Genomic DNA, 19,732 nt, shown 5'->3' with positions numbered 1-19,732 from the left:
TTTTTTTTGAGATGGAGTCTTGGTCTATCAGCCAGGCTGGAGTGCAGTGGCATTATCTTGGCTCACTGTAACCTCTGCCTCTTGGGTTCAAGCAATTGTGCCTCAGCTCTCAAGTAGGTAGGATTACAAGCGCCTGCCACCACACCCGGCTAATTTTTGTATGTTTAGTAGAGATGGGGTTTCACCATGTTGGCCAGGCTGGGTGCGAACTCCTGACCTCCAGTGATCTGCCTGCCTCGGCCTCCCGAAGTGTTGGGATTACAGGTGTGAGCCACTGTGCTCAGTCCTGTCTGGGCTTTCTCAGTTATCATAATTCAAGAAAAGCTGAACTCTTTAGCATTTTTATCTGGTACCAAGCACAACCCCCTACTTTATGGCAGCTACTGAAAGATGTAGTATTTAAGAAGGAAATAATCAATCTCCATAGGAGTTGTCTCCCAAATTCAAATCTCCAAATAATTCAGGATGTATCTTAGTCATTAGATTGGAATGGGCAGTGGAACTAAGATCATTGGCATTGAAGATCTGAAATAGCTGTTTAATTCAATTGGCTATCTTTGACTAACACTATTTATTTGAACCAGCATCTGAACCTCCAAAACAAACCTTAAGTGCCAGTACTCAGCTGTTAGGGAACACCTCAGAGAGAAGAATCAATGTCACAAGAGAACATTAGATTGGAATAAGCAATGGGCTAATCCTCCTGCATCTTCTTGAATTCTAGGTAAAGCAGAGTTGCTAAAACTGTGATATGTTTCTTTGCAGGCATGGCTGGGGAGCAGTTTGTTCCTGGAGGGCCCAATCTGATGTTATATGACTATAAACAGGGCCACTGGAACCAACTCCTAGGCTGGCATCATTTCACCATGTATTTCTTCTTTGGGCTGTTTGGTGTGGCAAACATATTATGTTTCACCATCAGTTCACTTCCTGTTTCCTTAACCAAGTTAGTGTTGTCAAATGCCTTATTTGTGGAGGGTAAGTATTAATGAGTATTTTCATGTACCTTTCTCTATTAGTGGGCATTTGTGTAGCCCTTCATATTAATATACCTCTGGCATCTTGTTGCAGCCTTGATTGATAGGGCCATATATTTGGGCCATAATGAAATATTTGGGTGTCCTAGACAGAGTGCCAAAGATCTACGTGCTGTACTGACTCATTTAGTAGAACTGGGCAAACACAATTGTTCAATTGCTATGTTCACATTTCACATCTGTCTCAAAGGACCACTTATGAAGGTTACTCCTCTCTGGGTTGTTCTGAAGATTATCTTTTTTTTTTTTTTTTTTTTTACTTTTAACAAATGAAAACTGATCCCAGAGTAATAAAGCATGAATACACTGAAATGAGGCAGCCACGCACAGCAGAACAGCTTTCACTATCTACTAATAGGCTTTTTCATATTGATACAGTAATACTCTGCCATTTCATGACAAGTAGGGTCCAAAAAATGCAGTCACATAAAAATATGGGGTCCTAAGTTTGGAAAGTTAATTAAAACAATATTTTTTGTTCAGCTGGTCTCCCAGTTACTGTAGGGAGAAAAAAGAAAACAAGCATTTAATGATTTGTTTTCATGTATTACACAGGTAAGAAATAGATTGATTATGGAAATAGATAACCACAAATTGATCAGGAGGCAGTCACTTCCTACTCACCTTACCTCTGGCATCTGAAGATAAGAACTTTTGCCCATACCTCTTGGGAACAAGGGCTGGACAAAAGATGGATGTCAACAACTAATAGCCCAGTTCTCATTATCTCAGGGTGTTACCATATTTTGAACGAACATCTTTTCTCTTTGTCTTCATGAAAAAGATGAAGCTGAAACCTGTCCATAGGATGAAGAAATGCAGTTATTTACTACTTCTTGGGAGCTTCCAGAGCCTGTTGTTATACCTGTCAAAATCCACCCATATGATTTATATATATTTGCCTCCTCCAGTGGACTGAATTGCTTAAGGCGATGCTTTGATTTATTCATCTGGGTGCTCATCTGAATTATTGCACTTGCCGTGCTTACTGTTCTTTGTCCTGCTTAGAAGATGCTTTGAAATATTTTCATCTTACGGAGATTCCAGCTTCATCTTAATACTTTTCGTTTGGATAAAGAGGAAAAGATATTCATTCAAAAATATGGTTAACACCCAGAGATAATGAGAATCCATTCATTGAAAATGTCACAATATGTTAGAGAATAAAGGTCAGGGAAAACAAAAAGAGGGTAGATTTCAAAGATTCTATTCTAATGAAGTGGTAATGTCTCCAAAAATGCAGTACTGTGGGAATCAGTGGGCACCTGCTCTTTTGGACAAATGTGTGTATGCGTAAAATTCTGTTTACAGAGAGAGGGCGAGAGAGAAACAGTGGGTGACCCTTGGTTCCACTGAAGAAGACAATCTGTTTTTTCCCTATCAGCTTTTATCTTCTACAACCACACTCATGGCCGGGAAATACTGGACATCTTTGTGCACCAGCTGCTGGTTTTGGTCATCTTTCTGACAGGCCTCGTTGCCTTTCTAGAGTTCCTTGTTCGGAACAATGTACTTCTAGAGCTACTGCGGTCAAGCCTCATTCTGCTTCAGGGGAGCTGGTTCTTTCAGGTGAGTTGGGGTCTCTAGTTAATGTACCTGGACCCTTTGCTTGTAACTTCTCTGTTTATTTGATGAGGCAGTTTGCTCTAGACCCCAGAGACTTCCCTCCAACATACAGCCTGCAGTAAGATCATGGGCCTCTGAGAAGTAATGTTTGACTGTCCCAATAGCCTTGATGGGAGAATTGTCAGAGCAGCTGGGAAGTGGTGCGTGCACATCTTCATCACATACCTGGACATCCATTATGTAGGAACTCTGAGCTGATGCTTTTAGTTAGAAGCAGTTCCTGACACTAAAGCAGCTTATAGTGTAATAAGCTTAAGAAATATATAGAAGGCAGGAAGGAGAGCAAACTATTATTTATTGAGAAATAACTATATGTTGGTTAGTACCAAACTTTTATATATACATTGTTTTATTTTTTCCTTGCAACAGCCTGGAATTCAGGCATTATCATCACCAATTTACAGATAGGAAGACTCAGAGAGACCAAGTCTCATACAATAATGGAGCTAGGATCTAAATTTGGATTCGTCTGACCCGAGGCCCCAGGCTTTTTCCATTTTAAGCTGTTAACTCTTTAACCTTGATGTGTTGTTGAAAGCATGAATTCCAATCAGTGAACATACATTTTATAGAGACTGAGGAATCATAATCCAACATGCATACATATCTGTAAATAAAGTCTAGGATGGAAGATGAATTTTGATTTAATCAGGGGAGACTTCTTAGAAGAGATTTTTAGTCACCAGGGAGCAGAGATTTGGGATAATAAGGTTATTTTAGAGATTTGTATTGCACATGAGGAGTGATAAAAAGCATTGGTAGGGGAGCGGGAGAGAAACATCGTCGTCAAATGGGATAGAAAAGATGTACTATTTAAGCATGTAAGAAAGTGGAGAGGCTGTTGGAGCAAAGGCCAGTAAAGAGGGACTAGATCCAATGGTTATTTTAATGGAAAACTTCATAGAAAAAACTAACAAATACTCTATAATGTGAAGAAGCTGATAATTGGTGAATTTAATTATGTAAAATGTTATATAAAACACTTTATATATCTTGCTGTGTCTTGTGTATCTTGTCTGCTCCTGACACATAACAATGACAGATAAAATAAAATAAAATAAATAAAATAATAGAAATAGAAATAGAAAAAATAGAAAATTGGAAAGAAAATGTTAAAAAGAAATTTAAACAATAAAGTAGAAAACACTAACTGCAATGAAGCAAAACAAACAAAAAGAGGCCAAAGAAACTTGTGCGCTGGATGCAGAGCAAGAGTCAAGCTGAGCCCGCAGGCCCAGAGCACACGGTGACGGTTGGTTTTTTTGGCTCCAGTGAAACTAAGAGAAAGTAAAAGGACTCCTTTCAAGGTGGAGGATGAAACCAGGCTTTTGGGACTCTTTGATTGCGTTTTTTATATATTCTATATTCCTAGTGGTTTTTCATCTGATTGATCTCTCACTTTCTAATAGAAGTCTGTTGAAGTTTTATATTACAGGTCTGGATTTGTCCATTTCTTCTTATGTTAATTTTTTGCTTTGTTGTAAGGCTGTTTTCTGCTTCTCTCTCTCTTTTTTTTTTTAGTCTTTTTTTGAGTTAGATGCTGATCTCATTTATTTTCGATCTTTCTTGGTTTAAAATAAATGCATTTAAACAAATACATTTGTCTGCACACTGCTAGAGCTGCCTTCCGTAGAATTTGATGTGTTAGTTTGTAGTTTTTCAATGTGTTGATGTAGTTTTCACTGTTGGGTAATTTTGAATGTTATTTCCATGTGCTTCTCTCTTTAATTTATGAGTTATTTAGGAGTATACTTTTAAGGTTCCAAAAATATTCTTTTTTTCTTATTATTTATTTCTAATGTAATTGTTTTATGGTCAGGGAATGTGTTCTCTTTGTAATGTGTTGAGACTTCCTTTGGAACATGGCCCGATGTCAGTGGTTGTAAATGATCCAGGTAGTCAAAAGGAAAGTATATCCTCTTTGTTTGGTTTAGGAGTCCTCATATATTTACTAGATCAAGTTTGTTAAAAGGCTAAACATTCAAATAAAGAAAGGCAGGACAAGAGGGGAAACCCAAAGAGAACAGAATTATAAACATAAGAGCAGAATGAATGAAATTAATTAGTGTTCAGTTAATAATGACTACTGTCTAGGATCTGAAGGAGGAAGCTGTGGGTTATACCTCAACTGGGAATAGGTTGGCTTAGTGTTGCCCCTTTTGGCAGATAAATGTTTTCATATTTCCCCCAAAAGCTTTTCTAAGGAAGAGATTAATGCCTTTGGGCATAAATCCACGATTATTTAGAAAATTTTTCATCTACCAATATGTCTAGACTAGACTGTTTCCTTTTTTCCTGGTGGTCAGCCTGAATAATGTCTGCAGCCTTAAAGAAAAATGAACATTTAATACCAATGCAGACACACACACTGGCAGGAAATGAAGGTTTAGCCATAGTGACCCTCCCACTACTGTACTCCTCTGAAACAAAAATGTCTAGAAAATTAGGTGAATTTATTATGCTTCCAGTTGATAAGTGTGGTATATGAATGTTTACGGCAAAACGCTGTCTTAAGCTAACAATATTATGTCATGACTTGCTTTTCACCATATTGCCATATTTTTTTCTCACTACTTCTTAATGTATGGTTAATATGTTAATACTCGTGCATGAACTGTGTATAGAGGGATTAGATAAAACACCCACCTAGACTCTTGGAACCATAAGTATGGAGATGTGAACTGAAGGAAACAAATACTCAGACTGGCCACTTTTTTATCACACACATATAAATGATTGGGTAATACGTAAATGGAGAGGGAATTTCCCTTCCAACTTATTAGCAACGCTTTCTTTCCTGAACCACATCACAGTCAAAAATGTTTTCTCAATAACCTAGCCACATCATGCACTTTAAAAAAGAAAAAAGAAAAAAGTCCTGCAAGCCCCTTTATTCCATGAATCGTGTTTTCCCTGTGTCTCTGTGTGGGAGAATATTTCAAAAGCTCGCTTTGCACCTTCTCATTCCCAAGCTCCCTCCAGTCATCCTCACCGCCCAGGTGCGGGGACAATCAGGGAATGAGGAAGGTGCTCCTGCTTCTTCTTATTTTGGACAGTTGCTTCCACTGCATCTCCCAGCTCCATTGATCCCCCCAGGGATTCCTCCCGTGACTGCACAGATCCTGAGCCCAAATGAAAGCTCAGCCTTTGTTTTGCCTTTATGAAGGACAAAAGTTCATTTTTAAATGACAAAAAGGCCCAACTAAGCAGTAATGGTTTGAGGTCTGATGCGGCAGCAGATCAAACATTTGCTTAGGCTTTTAGTGTTGAAAGAAATGATTGGATAATCAAATAGCAACAGGAAATTCAGACTTCGCTGTAGGAAATCAGCCCCAGGCTTATTGCCTATTAGAGAAGATAATTATTTACACTTGAAATGTGATACCAATGAAGCTTAAACTAGTCTAAACTAGTCGAAACCAGATGTTCAGGAATGGCATACAAGTTGTAGCAAGAAAAACCTTTTTTTGCAGGTTGAGGTTTTTTTGGAATTTTATATAAGGAAACAAGACGACAAATAAAAGTGAAGTTTCTGTATTTAAAGGAGGATTTAATGAGTTGTGGCAGTTTCTAGCTTTAGTTTGGGGTTTCGGCTTTCCTAATTTATTTGTGTTTGGCCTCGAATGACTATGGGATGTTTCTATGGCTTTCACTGTAGTCACATCAGTTAACTCTGTTCAGTGGCTTCAGTCAAATCTTTAGCTTTCAGCATTAGGCTCTGAGGGTGCTAAAGAGATTGGCGATGAGAGGGGCTCCAAGTTTCTCTTCTCCTGATGTAAACAGCCAAAAGTTTGGTAGAATTAATGATGCCTAATGGAGGTGACTTGAGATTTTATTTTGGAAGCTCCAAAAAGCAATTACGAATATCGCATGTAGTGACAAGTCCCTGGGCCCGCAGTTTAGACCAACCTGAATCTGAATGCTAGCTTTACCACACTAATTACATGAATCACCATAGATAATATGTTCCGTGCCGTTTCTGTATTAATGGAAATATTAATAATATCTCATGGGGTTATTGGGAAAAATATATGTTATAACTTGACAATGCATGCTGCCCTGAGGAGAGAACTGCTAATTCCAGAGGAAGGGGAGCAGAGGAAGCTTCCAGAAGAAGATGAAAGATGGAAGTGAGTCACCAATGTGTCTAGGCTTAAGGTTTAGGGCAAGTAATATTTTTGCTTATTTGACGTCAACCGCTGTATTAGTTTCCTAGAGCTGTAATAACAGATCCCTAGAAATTGGGTGACTTATAAGAGAAATTTATTCTTTTACTCTTCTGGAGAACAGAAATCTGAAATCAAGGTGTTGGCAGAGTTGGTTTTCTCTTGGGGTCCAGAGGGAGAATCAGTCCCATGCTGATCTCCTAGCCAACTGCCAGCCATCCTTGGCATTCCTTGGCTTGTGGCAGCAAGACTTCATTCTCTGCCTTTATTATCACAAGATATTCTTCCTGTATTTCTTTGTTTTCCTATGTCTTCACATGGCCTTCTTATAAGGATGCCAGTCTTTGGGTTTAGAGCCAACTCTAATCCAGTATGACTTCACCTTAACTAGATCACATCTGCAAAGACTCTGTGTCCAAATACAATCACGTTCAGAGATACTGGGAGTTAGGACTTCAACATATTGGAGGACACAATTTAACCCACTACAAATGCTGACCCTTACCTCTGGGAGCTGGAGCAGGTCACTTCCCAACCTGGGGTGGGCAGCTCATGTGGATGGCCTTGGAGGAATGTTGGCAGGACTGGGGGTGGGATCTGGAGGACTAGTCCATAGCTCTTAACACTCACCTTCCCTAAAATTCCCCTTTCAGCACAGAATTTTTCTCTCAATTTCCATGAATTCATTATAAGAGGAAGGCATGAGACCCCAGTTTAGATAACTGGGCCTTTGAACTGGGAGTTGACCATGTGACTTGATTTTTTTCTCTTGTCATTCCAAACAGTGAGCATAGAGGACCTAGAAATTCTTGCTTTCTTCCAGGGGCTTCAGGGACCTGGGCTCTGGTCACTTTGGCTCCCACAGTGAGCTTTCCTAGCAGTATATAAAAGGGATATTGCAAAACACTGATCTGTCCAAAGCAACAGTCCAACCAGCAGGGTGGCATTTTCCACCTGCAGTTTCTGAGTACTGTGAGCTCATACCTCTAACTTAATGACTGATGTATCTTCTGCCACAGATGTTGACACCTCTTGCCTTTAGAATATATCCATGTTCTAATGCAGACGCCCCAGCCCTTGGTGGGTGAGGCACAGAGGCAGTGATGCAAACGTTTTTGCAGCTGTTTGGGGATGGAGGGGCAGGGGCGTGCATTACTTAATTTTCCTATCTATAAAATAGACAATAAATGCATTCTGTCTCCCAGGATATAAAGAAGGGAAAGAGGAAATTATTGTAAAGTACCTTGCTTATTTCAACTAATAAGATATTTTGGGAAAATGTATGACTCTGACATTGGTTGACAAATGAAATGCATTGGGCCAGGACAAAAATAGAAAACCTTGGTTGGATCGCTCCACTTAGTCAGGAAGGTAAACTGAATGACACATCAATGGAGACTACATGCTTCCACTCATGTTTGCCATTTAGGAATACAGGCCTAATGTTGCCAGATCTATTTTTACAAAAAAATGCTGAGAATGCAAACTTTTGTGTAATGTTTCCTATTTGGGAACTAAAGCAAATTATTATTATTATTATTATTGAGACGAATTCTCACTCTGTGGCCCAGGCTGTGGGCTAGAAGTGCAGTGGCGTGATCTCAGCTCACTGCTGCCTCCGCCTCCCAAGTTCAAGCGATTCTCCTGCCTCAGTCTCCCAAGGGCTGGGATTATAGGCATGTGCCACCAGGCCTAGCTAATTTTTTGTATTCTTAGTAGAAATAGGGTTTCACTGTGTTGCCCAGGCTGGTCTCAAACTCTTGACTTTAGGTGATCCACCTGCCTTAGCCTCCCAAAGTGCTGGGATTACCGGCATGAGCCACCACACCCGGCCACAAATTATTGTTTTAAATATGCAGGCCAGACAAAGCATGTCTGGGAATTAGAGATGTAGCTCAAGGGTCAACGGTCTGTCATTTATGTTTTAATGGTAATATAGTGCCATGTCCTCATGGAACCACCTTCCATCTCAGTACTGATTGTTCAAACCATATCAGAACTGCAGAGATGACTCAAACTGGTCTTGTTATCCAGGCCACTGTCCTTCATATTGCCCCATATGGAAAGGCTATATGGTGAAAAGAGTATGGAGTGGGAGAAGGAACATGGAGTTTTTGGAGCCAGAAACTACTGGTTTGGATCCCTACCGTAGTCATTCAGCCATTTCGTAATACTGGGGGAAGTTATTGAAGTCCTTGAGTTCCCATCTTTTCCTATGACATACAAGGATGATGATGTCTTCTTCTTGAGGTTGTTTCAAGGACTAAGAATTATTGTGACATTTATGTACATGAGTGAGGATAAAATGACAAGCACATGGTGGTACCACCATCTATCAGACAGTAGATAGTCTAGATATTTTATGTAATCAGAATCATAATACATGTGAACTTTTGTGTCTGCCTTCTTTTTACTTAGTATAATTGTTTTCAAGTTTCATCCATGTTATTGCCTATACTTCATTCCTTTTATGGTTGATTGATAGTGCATTGTATGAGTATACCGCATTTTGCTTATCCATCATCAGTTTTTGAATATTTGGGTTGTTTTCATCTTTTGACTATTATTAATAGTTCTGCTATGAACATTCGTATACAAGTTTTGTTTGGATACCTATTTTCAATTCTTTTGGGTAGAAGTGGAATTGACAGGTCATATGGAATTCTGTATTTAACTTCCTGAGGAAGTGCAAAACTGTTACCACAGTAGCTGCAGAATTTTATCCCAATGAAAAATTAGATAGATAGATAAATGGATGAATGTATTTCAGGTTTCTAAAACTACATGAAATTCAAAACTAAGATAATATCATGGATAATCCTACAAATGTCTGCCATATACTGGCTATGTGTCAGTTACAGTGCTTAGGCATTTCCTTGCAATGGCCCTTTTTGAGGATATATTATTATCCTCATTTTAATGTCTTATTATCCTCATTATCCAGATAATCAGGATTATCCATTTTATATTCCATCAGCAATATATAAGGATTTCAATTTCTCCATATCCTCACCAATATTTGTTATTATTATTATTATTGCCAGCCTAATGAATAAAAAAATGGTATCTCATTGTGGTTTTGATTTGCATTCCCCTGATAAACAATGATATCAATAATCTATTCATGTGCTTATTGATCATTCGTATATTTTCTTTGGGGAAATGTTTCTTGAAGTCCTTTGCCCTTTAACATTTTTTTTGTTGAGTTTTAGGAATTCTTTTTATATTCTTGATATAATCTCTTATCAGATATATGATTTGCAAATATTTTCTCTCATTCTGAGTCGTCTTCATTTTCTTAATAGTGTCCTTTGAAACACAAAAGTTAATTTTGATGAAGTCCAATTTTTCTGTTTTTTCTTTGGTTGATGGTGCTTTTGGTGTCATAGCTTTAAAAAATCAACAAATTGCAAGTGATAAAGCTTTCTCCCTGTTTTCTTCTAGGAATTTTGTGGTTTTAGCTCTCATATTTAGGTCTTTAACCCATTTTGAGTTAATTTTATATATGAGTTAATTTTATATATGAGGTAAGGGTCCAAATTCATTCTTTTGCATATAATACCCAGTTATCTCAGCACCATTTGTTGAAGAGACTGTTCTTTCCCCATTGAATGGCTTTGGCACTCTTATCAAAAACCAGTTGACCATAGGCATATGAGTTTATTTCTGGACTCTCAATTTTATTTCATTGATCTAAATGTTTATCACTATGCCAGTACCACACTGTTGTTTTGATTACTGTAGTTCTGTAGTATTGAAGTCCTCCAGCTTTCTTTTTTAAGGTTGTTTTGGTTATTCTGGATCCCTTGCAATTCCATATGAATTATGGGATCAGCTTTTCCCATTTCTGCAAAAAAAAAAAAAGAAGAAGAAGAACATTGGAATTTTGATGGCAATTGCATTGAATCTGTAGATTGCTTTGGGTGGTATTGCCATCTCAAAAATATTAAGCTTTCAGTCTATGAATATGAGATAGCTTTCTATTTATTTGGGTCTTCTTTGATTTCTTTCAACAATGTTATGCAGATTTTGGTGTACAAGTCTTAAACCTCCTTGATCAAATTTATTCTTAAAGTGTTTTATTCTTTTTAATGCTATTGTAGGTGGAACTGTTTTCTTTCTTTCTTTTTTAGATGGAGTCTCACTCTGTCACCCAGGCTGGAGTGCAGTGCTCTATCTCAGCTCACTGCAAGCTCCGCCTCCCGGGTTCGCGCCATTCCTCTGCCTCAGCCTCCCGAGTAGCTGGGACTACAGGCGCCCGCCACCAAGCCTGGCTAATTTTTTGTTGTATTTTTAGTGGAGACGAGGTTTCACTGTGTTAGCCAGGATGGTCTGGATCTCCTGACCTCGTGATCCGCTCGCCTTGGCCTCCCAAAGTGCTGGAATTACAGGCGTGAGCCACCACGCCTGGCCAGAACTGTTCTTAATTTTATTTTTGAGTTCATTGCTTTTGTGTAGAAATACAACTGTTTTGTATACTGATTTTGTATCCTGCTATTATGCTGAACTCATTTATTAGCCCTAATAGTTTTTTTGTGGATTCTTTAGGAATTTCTCTATATAAGATCATGTCATCTGTGAATGTAGATATTTTTGCCTCTTTCTTTCTAGTGTGGATGCCTTTTATTTTTCTTCATGGCTTAATTGCTCTAGCTAAATCTTAGCTTAATTGCTTTAGCTAGATTTTCAGTACAACATTGAATAGAAGTGTGAAAGCAGACATCAACGTCTCGTTCCTGATATTAGGGGGAAAGATTTCAGTCTTTTAGCATTAAATATAATGTTAACTGTGGGCATTTATTTATTTTAAAACCTTTTTGTACTCCCAATTTTGAAATAACAGAATGAAACTGCACCACGTAGAAACCGAAAACATTCTCTTAAAGTTCAGACATTCCTAGCGAGATGACTGTTTATATTTTGAAAACTGATCATTAAATGTCCTTTTAAAATTTTTATGAAAATATGACATATTAGAGACTCTCTATATTACTAAAACAGGTAGCAAAACCTGATGTTTTATCGATTACATCTTAGATAATTGGAGTTAACTTAGTTATTTACCTTGGAAGCAAGCATTTTGAAATGCACCATTTTTGGGAATGTGGTTGGTTATTTTAATATGTGCTTTTTGTTCTAAATTACAGATTGGATTTGTCCTGTATCCCCCCAGTGGAGGTCCTGCATGGGATCTGGTGGATCATGAAAATATTTTGTTTCTTACCATATGCTTTTGTTGGCATTATGCAATAACCATTGTCATCGTTGGAATGAATTATGCTTTCATCACCTGGTAAGTTAGCGATTTCTGTTCATGGAAGTTCTGTTCCTTGGTATGTGATTATCAAGACTCAGTGGTATTGAATTGAAAATTCAAAAGGGGATTTCATTCCTTATCATCCCATAAGACAGGGTAGCATAGCAGAATATTATCTGCAAACACAAAAATTCTCAGTAAAAAGAATAAATGCTGGTTTGAAGTTGGAGTCACTCAATAGTGCCTCGGCTGTGCGTCTGATGCTCGCATTACCCTTCATCACACTCCTCTGTGCCTCTATGTCTCCATGTATGCTATTTCCTCTTCTCTCTTCTGAATGGTCTCCCTCACCCTGCACTGCCTATAGTGAGTCCTCCATTTACCCATGTGTAGATACTTCAATTATAGCACTTCTTAAGTTTCGAGTCCTTTTTTGACCAACTTGTGTCTGTTCCATTAAATGTAGGTGTCTGCCTAATTTGACATTGACTAATATTTCTAAAAGTCAGATTCAGTTGAATACATTTTTTATAAGAACCCCAGCATAATGTTTCGTAAGTGGGCAAGGAGCAGTAGAACAGAGTTATAAGAACACATATTTTTAGCTCCACTATTTATCAACTGTATGACTTTGGGCCAATTACTTAACCACATTAAGTACTAGTTTTATTGTTTGTAAAATGGGGAAATAATAAGACCTAAATGAGATCGAGTATTTAAGCTTAGGACATAATAAGAGCTCAATAAATATTATTGTGTTGTTGTTCTTTCTCTTGTTATTCTTCTCCTCCTTCTCCTCTTCTTTATTCCTCTTTGGTATAAAAAAAAATGAATGTGATATGGACCCTACCCATGAGAAATTTTTAGTCTTATAATTAGGACTAAGTTAGGGAGATGCACAACGAAAATACAGTGCAATAAACAGAAGTAGTAGAAGAACAAAGCACTCTTGGAATTCAGGGGAGGCCTCTTTACAATTGACAGTGAAGCTGCAGCTTGAAGAATGAGCAGGAATAGAGAGGGGTGATCACAGTTCCTTTCTCTAAGGTAGTTAATGCCGAACCACAATTGGTTTGGCTGATCTCAATGACCAGGCATGAAGGCTCCAGCACCTAATCCTTCAGACTTCAGTGCTGATTGAAATGTTCTGTATCTACAATGTCTAATATGGTAGTCACTAGCTATTGAGCACTTAAAATGTGGCTCGTGCCACATTAATTTTATTAATTTAAATATCCATCTATGTGTGGATAGTGGCTTCCGTATTGGACACTACACATCTAGCAGGTTCTCTGATTCCTAAAATGCAGTAGCTACTGCTAGGCCCAGTGAGGTCCCAGTTAGAACCAACTTTCCACTCTTCTCTTTAGACATGGGCCCCAAGTCACCCCTCCTGCTCTGTGCTTCTTTGTGCGTCATTGCTGAAGCAGCTCTCGTGCTGAGGCACTGAGTGAAGAAATGATTCCTTTGTCTAGCTCTCAGCTGTCTCTGGTCAGCTGCAGGTCAGCCCACTTTGATCTATAGTTGCTTCCTTCTAGAGGTCTAAGTGCTTTGGGTACTAGGAAATTCCACCTTCTCATTCTATTAGTCCCATTCAGTTCCTCCAAAGCATGTGCATGTGCTCCTTGTCAAGGCTGGCTCTGCCATTGAGTGAAACGTGGCTTCTCCCCTGTTGTTCTAGGCTGACTGCTGGGCCTCATCTCCTTAGGGGCTGGAAAGCCTTCAAGATCAGTGCCAGCATCCAAGGAAATGCTCTTCCTCATGTCAGCTCCCCTCCAGAGCCAAAAGAAGACTACTGTCTCTTCCTGTTTCAAAAACCTTCAGACCCCTAACGGGCCTCTTATCCACTTATAGTACTCTGGAAACCGGACACTCCATTTTTTACTTTCCAACCTTCCCCTCTACCCCCAACACATATTATCCTAATCTTTCTGACCACGCAGTTCCCTCCACCTGGCATGTTCACATTAAATGCGCGTCTCTTCTGTGAAACCTTCTGTGATGACTCTAGCTCTTGCTCATCTCCCCTGAAGAGTTTTTACAGCCCGTCATCTCCACCATGCATTTTAACAATTGGGATCTCTCTTGTGATGTTCACCATTAGCTCATGTGGGTTAGTCTTATCTACTGGCTAGATTGTGTCTCCTGGAGTATGAGACCCTTTCCGTAGTGCCCACACCTCCTGGCACACTGCCAAACGCATAGTAGAGTCTCAGTAAACCCTTGTTTGCTGTTTAATAGGTAATAGATCTATGTTGTAGAGCTATTTAAATACAGGCTTCATTTTTTTTGAAATCATGTTTTATATGCTTTTCAGTTTTGCTCTCATATTGCTCTTGAAAAGATAAGACCAAGGGTTAAATTTTCTGATATATTTTGATATAAACTTAAGCAATAGCTTAAGTTAGTTCCACAGAAGTATTTCAAAAATCCCTCTCAGAGCACAAGAAAAGCCATTACATATTGATACAGGCAGGCCAGACCTTCATCAGAAAAACTGTGGCAAAAAACAATGGTAAAGATGCAGGTAGACTGGTGAAGTTTTTCATTTGTGAAGAATGATATTGATGATTTGGCTTATCAAATGTGTTTGCATATTCCTATGTATTTCTGGGAGTTAACTATGCTTTATTGATATGGTCACAGCACAATGCCTTTATAACAATGATGCATAGGAAAAGCTTTGCCTAGTTCTTATGACATACTCTTTCTCACATCAGACAAGTGGAGAGCCTGCTGAGCTTCAGCTGCTAATCAGTGTCACATCTTCCAGTGTCAAAAATTATAATCCCTGCTTCCCCCAGGCCTATGGATTCTCTTTGTTTTGTTTTGATTTTTAATTTTTTTTTTGAGATGGAGTCTCTCTCTGTCGCCTAGACTGGAGTGCAGTGGCATGATCTCAGCTCACTGCCACCTCCATCACCCAGACTCAGGAGATTCTCCTGCCTCAACCTCCTGAGTAGCTGGGATTACAAGCATGTGCCACCATGGCCAGCTAATTTTGTATTTTTAGTAGAGATGGAGTTTTGCCATGTTGGCCAGGCTGTTCTCAAACTCTTGGCCTCAGGCGATCTGTCCGCCTTGCCTCCCAAAATGCTGGGATTATAGGAGTGAGCCACCACACCCAGCCCAGATTCTCTTAAACTATGAAAACAGTCACCATGATGGAGGGTACTTCTTTGAGCTTCTTAATTCATCACGGCAGAGGCATCATGTGCAGCTGAACAGCTTGTCCCCTGTGCAAAAGATTCCCCTGGAAGGGGCCAGTAGTAGGAAGTAGGGGCTAAATTTAGCCCAGACTTGACATGGGCCTTGACTTGGGCTGCCAACCCTAGAGGAGGGCTTCATGCACTTCCTTTATATGATATAGCACCTGTTTGCAACACACAGTAAGATGTGGCTTTAATGGAGAAACTCAACTGAGCTTGGTTTCATCCGGGTTGCCACAGCCCAGCGATTCTCTTAATTGTTTTAGAAATTATCAAAGTTGGCTGGGCACGGTGGCTCATGCCTATGATCCGAGCACTTTGGGAGGCTGAGGCAGGCAGATCACTTGAGTTCAGGAGTTTGAGACCAGCCTGACCAACATGGTGAAACCTCTTGTCTACTAAAAATATAAAAAAATTGGCCGGGCGTGGTGGCTCATGCCTGTAATCCCAGCACTTTGGGAGCCCAAGGCAGGTGGATCACGAGGTCAGGAGTTCAAGATCAGCCTGGTCAAGATGGTGAAACCCCATATCTATTAAAAATACAAAAAAAAAAAAAAAATTAGCTGGCCGTGGTGGTGGGTGCCTGTAATCCCAGCTAATCAGACTCTGAGGCAGAGAATTGCTTGAACCCGGGAGGGAGAGGTTGCAGTGAGCTGAGATCGTGCCACTGCACTCTAGCCTCCAGCCTGGGCGACACAACAAAAATCTGTCTCAAAAAAAAAAAAATTAGCTGGGTGTGGTGGTACATGCCTCTAATTCCAGCTACTGAGGAGGCTGAGGCAGGAGGATTGCTTGAACCCGGGAGGCGGAGGTTGCAGTGAGCCAAGATTGTGCCACTGCCCTCCAGCCTGGATGACAGAGCAAGACTCTGTCTCATTAAAAAAAAAAAAAAAAAAAAAAAAAAAAGAAAAGAAAAAGAAAAAATGAAAAAGAATAATCAAAGTTGTCTTCTGATGCCTAATTAAACAATGATGCAATACATTGGAAAGCCACATTGTGTCTGTTTACTTATACCCTGCTTTAATCCACAAAAATGTTCAGGCAACTCCAAAGCCAAATAAAAGTAATTTTCCTTTTTGGGTTGCCTTCCCCAGTTGCCCAAATAATCTAGACATTGTGGTATATAGGTGCATATTGCTCTGGCTTTCTATTTTAAACACTGTCTCACTTGAGATGCTTTTCTTTCTCCTCAGGTTGGTTAAATCTAGACTTAAGAGACTCTGCTCCTCAGAAGTTGGACTTCTGAAAAATGCTGAACGAGAACAAGAATCAGAAGAAGAAATGTGACTTTGATGAGCTTCCAGTTTTTCTAGAGAAACCTTTTCTTTTTTTACATTGTCTTTGTTCTTGGTTTTGTTTCTTGATCTTTTAGTTGGAGAACAGCTGGCTAAGGATGACTCTCAGTGTACTGTTTGTATTTCCAATTTGGTTGAAGTATTTGAATTTAAATATTTTATTTTTAGCTTTGAAAATGTTTTGGGTGATACTTTCATTTTGCACATCATGCATATCATGGTATTCAGGGGCTAGAGTGACTTTTTTCCAGATTATCTAAAGTTGGATGCCCACACTATGAAAAAAAAAAATTTTGTTTTATTTGCCTTATAGATATGCTCAAGGTTACTGAGCTTACTACTATTTGTAACTCCTTGACCATGGAATTACACTTGTTTATCTTGTTGCTGCAATGAGAAATAAATGAATGTACGTATTTTGGTGCAGACACCTGAAATCTTTGTTTTTGTTATTTACTATACTCCTCCTTTATATCATGCAGAAGAAGCTGCAGGACACAGAAATTCTTTTTCGTGAGACATCACTATAGCACCTAAGTCCTCCACAGGGAATGTAGGCCAGAAGTCTTCCTGGGGTGTGTGATCTTTTAGAGAAGATAAAAGGCATGATCTCTAGGACACATGGTTGCAAAGCCATGAGAGACTGGGAAAGGAGGACTGGGGTGTTGTCCATAAGAGGAAAAAGTCATCATGCACCATAGCGTGGCCACCATGCCATCCCCTCTGTTACAATAGGTGAAAGGTTAAAACAAGGAAAAGCCTTTATGGAATGCTTGGGTAAAAAGTCAGAACCCCTTACCTAGTCTGTGACCTAAGTAGCCCCCCAGTGGAGAGTCAAGAAATCTTGTTTCTGATTCTGGCTCTACCATTAACCAGGCTTTAGATCTCTGGCAATCACCATGTACTTTTCTCTAAAGTAAGGAATTGAATTGAATGAACCATGGAGCTCTTCTGGTCGTCACACTTTATGAATCTAGAAATGGAAACATGTGGAAAGCTGTTAGGTTGGTGCAAAAGTAATTGTGGTTATTGCCATTGAAAAGCAATGTCTTTTCTTCAATGTCAACCTAATAATTTAGTACAATGTTCGTTACAAAGACCTATATTTGCTGTGAGAGAAAAGGAAGGAGGATTGCACGATTCCTTGAGGGATGACCCAAACCTGGAGGAAAGGAGGCAGCCTTGTGCACAGCTGGAGCTGAAGTGTGGTCAACTAAGTTCTGAAGGCTCCCTAGCTTCCCAGAAGCACTGGCAAGTCCAGAAGGCTGCCTAGTCTCATACGTGTCCCAGTGACATTGAAGAGTCAGGTGAGCAGATTCTTCAGGCCCCAGAACTGGACACATTCATTTTGTCACTTAAGTTTGAAAAGAGCAGATGTGAGTGTCTAAAGGTTTGTCTTGAATAATGCCATGAACCTTAGGATGTTTCTGGCATATGAAAACGCCCACATGCCACAGTCCTTGGGAGTCATGGCATTATGTCCCATATATGTCTTATCTCTCAGGGCTGTTTGCTAGACCCACAAGATTCTATGATTTTGACAAGCTTGGGTTTCAAAGGCGTGAGTGAGCGAGTGATCAGCAGCAGTTACGTGAAGCTGGCATCACTGGTATCTAGGCCTGAGCAGAAACACCAGGAATAATTAACATGAACCAGATTAAGCCTGGAAATTTGAAAACTTATAAGTGCAAATAGTCTACAGTCTTTGTGAGAGAGCAGAAATTTCCACTCCTGTAGTCTGCACACAGAGATTACAAGTAAAATCAACTCAGCGAGTTCTCAAAGGAGGAATATTTGGTTCAGGGCTACGTCCATACTCTAGGGCTATCTGCCTCTAATGAGCATACATTGGAACACTATCATGACAACTTTATAGCTACATTATTGGATTTGTAGTTTATGACTCACATTTTTATGGAATGACATGAAAAATTAGCAAACTGTGAACTTGAGCCAAAATGAGACAGTCATATTTTCTTCACTCGTGCTAGGAAACCTTAGATCAATAAGTACAATTTGTAAAGGTTTTGGTTTATAAAAAAGTATGTTTCAGTAAATGTTCTGAAACCGTGAAAAATATTTTATAACAAAAATATGAAAGGTTTTCAGCTCTAGATCATGGGATGAGAAAAATTAGTTTCAGGCTACACTTAACCCCTGGGTACCAATGGAATCAATCATCCAGTGAATATTTATTAAGCAATTACCATGTGCCAAGCAGTGTTCAATAAACTGGGAATACAGTGGTACTCTATAACAATACTTAAGCCAAAGTCCCAGTCTTCATCAAGCTTACATTCCCATGGGATGTAATTGACAGTCAATAACAAAGTCAACAAATAAGTTTTATAATTTGAGGCAATAACAAGTTATATGAAGAAAAATAAAGCTGGGAAGGAGAATAAAGAATGGCGGGGTGCTTTTGTGGCTTACGTATGATTTGTTTGTCTCCTTCAAGTCTCATGTTGAAATTTGGTCATCAGTGTTGGAGGTGGGGCCTAGTGGGAGGCGTTTAGGCCATGGGGGTGGATCCTCATGAATGGCATGGTGCCATCCTCTTAGTTTGCACTCTTTGAGTTCCCCAGAGAGTTTTCCTGAGAGCTGGTGTTGAAAAGGACTGGGCACATCCCTTTCCTCTCTTGCTTCCTGTCTCACCATGTGATCTCTGCACATGCCAGCCCCCCTTCCCCTTCCACTGTGAGTAGAAGCAGCTGGAGCTCCTCACCAGAAGCTGATGCTGGTGCCATGCTTCCTATACAGCCTGCTGAACAGTGAGCCAAATAAACATCTTTTCTTATAAATTACCCAGCCTCGTGTATTCCTTTATAGCAACGCAACAGGCTAAGACAGATGGGGGAAAGCACCACTCTCCTGAGGGTGGTCCTTTCCCAGAGGTGCTCCTCTGACTGCCCTGGGGAAAATAGCCCCTGACCGTCTGCACATCCCTCTCTATCATTATCAGGCATTATAGTGTTTATATATTTCCAAAGCCTTTAGCTCTGAAAGGAAAACCTTATCAAAGAAGAGATGGGGATGGAGGTTTACTCCCTTACTTTATATTTGTATTTTGTCTCCATTCTTCCAAAAACCTAGGATCTCAATTCCTGAGCTTTTGCCAAACTTTCTTGGAGTATCCTGTGCT

The 19,732-nt window shown here is 39.6% G+C and overlaps 1 protein-coding gene across 5 annotated transcripts in view; it reads left to right on the top strand.

Annotated features, from left to right (window-relative positions):
* The window catches only part of LOC105477481 (transmembrane protein 45A), an 88,690-nt gene extending 71,661 nt beyond the window's left edge, over positions 1-17,029 (top strand). For 4 of the 5 annotated variants that reach the window (XM_011733995.3, XM_071092518.1, XM_071092519.1 and 1 more), the window contains 4 exons: positions 766-978; positions 2,422-2,606; positions 11,977-12,122; positions 16,489-17,029. In XM_011733995.3, coding sequence (XP_011732297.1) covers positions 766-978; positions 2,422-2,606; positions 11,977-12,122; positions 16,489-16,582 — 638 coding nt within the window. In that variant the 3' untranslated portion in view covers positions 16,583-17,029. The remainder of the gene's footprint in view (positions 1-765; positions 979-2,421; positions 2,607-11,976; positions 12,123-16,488) is intronic. The other variant, XM_011733998.2, reaches the window with a different exon arrangement.
* Positions 17,030-19,732: the final 2,703 nt, after the last annotated feature.

Source organism: Macaca nemestrina, chromosome 2 (assembly GCF_043159975.1).
Source record: "Macaca nemestrina isolate mMacNem1 chromosome 2, mMacNem.hap1, whole genome shotgun sequence".
Classification (NCBI taxonomy): domain Eukaryota; kingdom Metazoa; phylum Chordata; class Mammalia; order Primates; family Cercopithecidae; genus Macaca; species Macaca nemestrina.
This window is presented reverse-complemented; position numbering and strand designations above follow the sequence as displayed.